Genomic DNA, 6,417 nt, shown 5'->3' with positions numbered 1-6,417 from the left:
ACCGACACACACATCAAACTTTATTAACATCACACCAGCATGCACTCTCACATCTTCTAACTCGTCTAATCAATAATAAAGCCGGCAAGTTAATCTAAAGTCACCAACAGTTCATTCATTTGTTCGGTTAAACTTAAACGAACATAAAAGCCTTTCACCGTTCACCGGTTACAACGTGTTAAATAAATATCTCCCCTATATGTTGGTCGACTCGTTTAGAACACTATCACCCTAGAACCCGGTTGGACCAGCGTCGAAACATTTGTGGAGATTATAGAGTCGGTGCTAGGGCATCGTCTTCCTTCTCAGACCTCATCAACATTCGCACATCTTTAAATCAAATAATAATATCTATCTGCGTCACCATTCGTACGGTATTCCCTCTCAATTCTGATTCTGAGATACGAATACGTTAAAGTTTGAAGAAATTAGGGTTTCAGGGATCCAGGTTACGATTCGAAAGCGAATTATCTGGTAATTTCTTTTTCCTGTTATGTGTATTCAATTTGTTGTATATGTGTTTTATTGATTTGTTCTTTTGTGATGTGATTTGAAACCTAATGTGGTTGTGAATTAGGGCTTTTTATTGTTGAAGCGTTATTAACTTGTTATTTTGTAGTTTAGGTTAATAAGAGTTGAGATATGGAGGATTCAAAGCAGGATTCGAAGCATAAGTCTAGCAAGAAGGATGATTATGTGAAAAAAGATGAGGAATTGAAGAGAGGGCATCGTGATAAGGAGCGTAACGGTGACCGACGTAGAGACCGGGAGAGGGAGAGAGATAGAGAGAGGGAAAGAGAAAGGAGTGTTGATGAGAAACATAAGGAGAGAGAGAAGCATAAAGAGAGGCACAGAGATAAGGATAAGGAGAAAGAGAGGGATAGGGAGAGGAAGGAAAGGGAGAGAGAGAAGGAACGGGAGCGCGAACGTGAACGCGAACGTGAACGGTTGAAGGAGAAAGAGAACAGAGAGAAGGAGCGAGAACGGGAGAAGTTGAAAGAGAGAGAAAGGGAGAAGGAGAGGGAGAGGGAAAGAGAGAAGGAAAGGGAAAGGAGGGAGAGAAGAGAGAGGGAAGAACGAGACAGAGAAAAGATGAGGGAAAAACGTAGAGAAGCTGAACGGGATCATAACGGTGGTGACGTAGATGATGGCAAGGATAGAGATAGAAAAAGGCGTAGGAGGGAAGATGATTACAAGGAGAGTAGTAAGGTTTCTAGCAGACGGAGGGAAGGTAGTGTGGATATCAGTTCGGGGAAGAAGGTTGATGAAGATTCTTCCGATAAGAAAGTGTCGAGGACCCGTGAAGAAGATATGGAGGAAGAACAACGGAAGTTGGATGATGAAATGGAAAAACGGAGGAGGAGAGTGCAGGAATGGCAGGAAAAACGAAGAAAGAAAGAGGAATCTGAAAGAGAACAACTTGGATTAACTAGTGAGACTGCTGGTAAAACATGGACTTTAGATGGCGAGTCTGATGATGAAGAAGCTGTTCCTGTTGAGAATGCAGATGCTGACATGGATTTGGATGGCAATGCGAAGGACGTCAATCAAGACGGAGACGTTACGGTTAATGGATTAGATAATGGTGATACTACCCATGCTTCGCAGAACGGTGGTGATATGGAAGAAGATGAAATTGATCCTTTAGATGCTTTTATGGACACCATGGTGATACCAGAAGTTAACAAGTTAATAAACACTGCGGTTTCTGGTTCAGATCATAAGAGTTCCGACTTAGAGAAAGATGACAAGAATAAGGATAACGAACAGCAGAAAAAGAAAAAGACCGGTGGCCGATCAATGGGGAGGATTATTCCCGGTGAAGATTCTGATGAAGATTATCCAGATGTTGAAAATGATGATGATCCTTTAGAAGATGAAGACGACGACGAGTTTATGAAACGAGTGAAAAAAACCAAGGTTGAGAAATTATCACTTGTTGATCACTCAAAGATCAAATACATTGAATTCCGAAAGAATTTTTACATCGAAGTAAAAGAGATAAAGAAAATGACTCAAGAAGAGGTTGCTGCTTACAGGAAGGAACTGGAACTGAAAGTACACGGAAAAGACGTACCCAAGCCAATTAAAACGTGGTACCAGACCGGACTCACGACGAAAATTTTAGAGACAATTAGAAAGCTCGGTTACGATAAACCAATGTCTATTCAAGCACAGGCTTTGCCAGTCATAATGAGTGGTCGAGATTGTATAGGCGTTGCAAAGACCGGTTCTGGTAAAACCCTAGCTTTTGTTTTACCGATGTTGAGGCATATAATGGATCAACCAGAACTCGGTTCTGGAGATGGGCCCATTGGGCTTATAATGGCACCTACCCGAGAGCTTGTTCAGCAGATTCACAGTGATATAAGAAAGTTCACTAAGGTAATGGGTCTTCGCTGCGTGCCGGTGTATGGTGGTTCCGGTGTTGCCCAACAAATCAGTGAGTTGAAGCGAGGCGCGGAAATTGTTGTTTGTACGCCAGGTAGGATGATTGATATTCTATGTACGAGTGCTGGGAAAATCACGAATCTGAGAAGGGTTTCGTATCTGGTTATGGATGAAGCTGATCGTATGTTTGATATGGGTTTTGAGCCACAAATCACCCGAATTGTGCAAAATACCCAACCCAATCGCCAGACTGTACTTTTTTCTGCCACATTTCCTCGCCAGGTGGAGGTATTGGCCCGGAAAGTTCTTAACAAACCCGTGGAGATACAGGTAGGCGGAAGAAGCGTTGTGAATAAAGACATAGCCCAGCTAGTGGAAGTGAGGCCCGAAAACGAAAGGTTTTTTAGACTTTTAGAGTTACTTGGAGAATGGTATGAAAAAGGTAAGGTTTTGATATTTGTTCAATCACAGGACAAATGTGATGCTTTATTTAGGGATTTGCTTAAACACGGATATCCGTGTTTATCGCTTCATGGGGCTAAAGATCAGACGGATCGAGAATCAACCATTTCTGATTTCAAGAGTAACGTATGCAATTTATTGATTGCAACAAGTATTGCTGCTAGGGGTTTGGATGTTAAAGAGCTTGAACTTGTGATTAATTATGATGTACCAAATCATTACGAAGACTATGTTCACCGTGTTGGCCGTACAGGGAGGGCAGGGAGAAAAGGGTGCGCTATCACGTTTTTGTCGACTGACGATGAAAGATATGCACCGGATCTTGTAAAAGCTTTAGAGTTGTCGAATCAAGTTGTTCCCGATGATTTGAAAGCTCTTGCTGATGGGTTTATGGCGAAGGTTAATCAGGGACTTGTGCAAGCTCATGGTACCGGTTACGGTGGAAGCGGTTTTAAGTTCAATGAAGAAGAAGATGAAGTCAGAAAAGCAGCGAAGAAAGCACAGGCCAAAGAATATGGATTTGAAGAAGATAAATCGGATTCAGAAGATGATGATGACGGGGTGCGAAAAGCAGGTGGTGATATTGCTCAGCAGGCTGTTCTTGCTCAAGCTGCCGCTCTTGCTGCCGCCAGTCAACAGCCTCCTACTAGTGGGGTACCTATATCTCTGCCAGGTATTCTCGGTATGGCGGGTGTTGCTGGCGGCAATGATGGTGCTGCTAGGGCTGCAGCACTGGCTGCTGCCATGAACTTGCAGCACAATCTGGCTCGGATTCAAGCTGATTCTTTGCCGGAACATTATGAAGCTGAGTTGGAGATTAACGATTTCCCGCAAAACGCTAGGTGGAAGGTGACACATAAAGAAACCCTCGGACCAATTGCTGAGTGGACTGGGGCTGCTATTACCACTAGGGGTCAGTATATTCAACCCGGCAGGATCCCGGGACCCGGCGAGAAAAAACTATATTTGTTCATTGAAGGTGCTACCGAACAATCTGTTAAACGGGCCAAAGCCGAATTGAAACGTGTTCTAGAAGACATCACAACACAGGCATTATCTCTTCCAAACGCACAGCCAGGGCGTTACTCTGTTGTATGAGAATCAGACTCGGCTCGTGCATACAGGTGTGTTACAATATCTAAATTGTTTAATGTTTAATTAATCCGCTCATTAACTGAAAGCATCTTATGCAATCTATACATGTTGCATGTAGTTAAGACATGAAGTAAAAGTTATTCGTTTTGGCTGAATGTGCTTTTTGTTATGTGGTTGGATCAGTGTCGTGTTGATGGTCATTGGTCAGATGTGTATCATAAATATTTATATATTTTTAATGTGCTTTTGTAGGAGGATCCAGCTTGCACATGTGTAGAGCAATTTATACATTTGCTTTTATTGGCTGCCTGCAGATGGCGATCACAAACCTTTTTTCCCACTAAGAAAATGTAAAAGTGATGTATACTGAAGCTTTAGTCTCGAGTTGCATATCGTTTCTATATGATGTTTGTTCTGATTTGAGCATTCATTTCTGATTGTAGGTTGGTTGGGGAAACGACCTAACGGGCTTTTCTTGCTTCTTTGACAGTGTTCTGAAGTTGTCACCTATTTTCTCACCACAATCATGCATGTGACACATGATATTTTATCAACATGCATTATAGACTAGAATAGTTCTTTTTATTTATGATATATTGCCAATTACGGTTGGTAGATTCAACCACAGTGTTCCTTCAGTAATGTGGCAACTATCTATAGTGTTACATAGTAGGATTATAACTTAATAGCATCAATCAAGCGCATGAATGTTGATGGATCAGTTAAATCTAAGGGATCTGTGTTATTGAAGAGTAGTTTTCGGCTTTAGGACTATATGTGTTATTCATCATATGTGAGTCGTATGTTTAAGAATCGAGGAAAAACATCTTTAGTTGGTTTGAACTCATTCATTGTGAATAGTATGTAATGTTTGTCACTGTGTTTCATACTTCAATGGTTTCGCTCGTTTGTGCTGTTATGGTTTATTAAAAAATATATATTAATTAATCCTTCCAGCCCCATGCAAATTTCTATATTTAAGAGATTAGTTCTGCATGATTTACATTGCTACATTCTCCTTTATTGGTATTTGATTTTTGTACCATAACATTTTCATCATTGATATTTAATGCAGTTTTAAATTGTATCATGTGTAATGTTAAAAAAAGTAATACTTGGTTCTTTTTACATGAATAGCAGCCAATTTGTTATTTTATACTTTCTTAATACTTCATTAATTCTGACAATTCTAGAATTTCAGGTTATAGATCGTCTTTATGGAGCTTGTTGCGTAACATCAAACGCTATTTCATTCAAGAACTATACATTGTTGGGAGTACAAATTCACTTGTGAATTGTGATGATACTGCTTTACTCCACCAGCTCCTTCGGTTTGTTTTTATTTCCTTGTTATTAGTACTGTTTACTATTTTGCGAATCCTACTGGGAGTGTGTTCAACCGTTCTTATGTAATACTTTTACAAAACAAATCTTGGATCATACTCTCTGCTGATACATTGAGATGTGATTTTGCATGGCCTATGTATGTTTAATCAATGCTCCTAGCATCAGATTTGCATAATCTTCAATATTAGCGCTAAATTGTTTCAATTTTGCATAATTTCTACAACATTTTCAGGTTAAACTTTACATTTATATAAATGCATTGTTCGTTGCTTGTATATTTAAATCCTCCATAGTAGCACTACACCCATGTATTGAGAATCTTGTGATGAAATTAAAGAGTAAATTACAAAAATCGTCCTTTATGTTTGTATCGGATTGTAAAGTGTGTCCTTTGTCTTTAAAGTTGACGGGATTCATACTTCATGTTTGTAAATCAAAACACGTTATGTCCTTTACCCTAAACATAGTTTATTTTTATAGTTAAGTCTGGTTACATGGAGCGAGGGCATTATTGCCTTTTCCCATTCCCTTTTGATTTCCATTTATTAAAAGCCCACCACCACCATGTACCACCACCACCTCCCACAACCATCACATCCACCATAGCTCCTTTCCTCTTCAAATCTGGCCACCGCTACACCACCACTATTCGGAACCATAACCAAAACCCACCACATCCACCAATGATTAATAACCAATAAATAGCCAAACCCCACTACACCCACAACCCACCTGTCACCATTAATCAATCGTTTAATTACCCAACAAAACCACAAAAAATAAACAAATACCCACTAAAACTCAAACCAAAATCTGGCTCTTTTTTTTGTGAAACGAACCCAAAAATCAAACCCATATAAACTGACCCATTTAACCCACTCAAAATCAAACCAAGATCTGGTTCTTTTTTTTTTTTTTTGTGAAACGAACCCAAAAATCAAACCCACAGAAACCGATCCACTGAAAACCAAAAATCAAACCCGGAAACCGTGGTGAGAGGTGGCGGCGGAGGTGTTAAAGGGAGGTGGTGCCGGAGGTGTTACAGATCTGAGATTTGAGAAGATGAGTGGCGGTGGGTGGGTGGTGGTGATGGTCGGGTGGCGACGGCCTGGTGGTGGTGGT

At 40.4% G+C, this 6,417-nt stretch overlaps 1 protein-coding gene across 4 annotated transcripts; it reads left to right on the top strand.

Moving 5' to 3' along the window:
* Nucleotides 1-205: 205 nt before the first annotated feature.
* Nucleotides 206-5,503, top strand: LOC110937570 (DEAD-box ATP-dependent RNA helicase 42). Of its 4 annotated transcripts, none has more exons than XR_002590867.2 (4): nt 206-474; nt 625-3,977; nt 4,201-4,298; nt 4,392-5,499. XR_002590867.2 is itself a non-coding variant. In XM_022180007.2 (3 exons), the coding sequence occupies exon 2, from the start codon at nt 643-645 to the stop codon at nt 3,949-3,951; it is 3,309 nt and encodes a 1,102-aa protein (XP_022035699.1). In that variant the 5' UTR covers nt 206-474; nt 625-642; the 3' UTR covers nt 3,952-3,977; nt 5,150-5,503. The 4 variants fall into 4 exon arrangements, 1 of the variants encoding a protein (XP_022035699.1); XR_002590870.2 differs by having other exon boundaries at nt 620-3,977; XR_002590868.2 differs by having other exon boundaries at nt 4,201-4,304; nt 4,392-4,669.
* The last annotated feature ends 914 nt before the right edge of the window (nt 5,504-6,417 follow it).

This window comes from Helianthus annuus, chromosome 4, assembly GCF_002127325.2.
Source record: "Helianthus annuus cultivar XRQ/B chromosome 4, HanXRQr2.0-SUNRISE, whole genome shotgun sequence".
NCBI lineage: Eukaryota > Viridiplantae > Streptophyta > Magnoliopsida > Asterales > Asteraceae > Helianthus > Helianthus annuus.
The sequence above is the reverse complement of the archived record's forward strand: the minus strand, read 5'-3'. Positions and strand labels throughout refer to the sequence as shown.

Excerpts from the sequence above, each read along its gene's own strand:
- LOC110937570 (XM_022180007.2), top strand. The coding sequence starts at position 643 with ATGGAGGATTCAAAGCAGGATTCGAAGCATAAGTCTAGCAAGAAGGAT.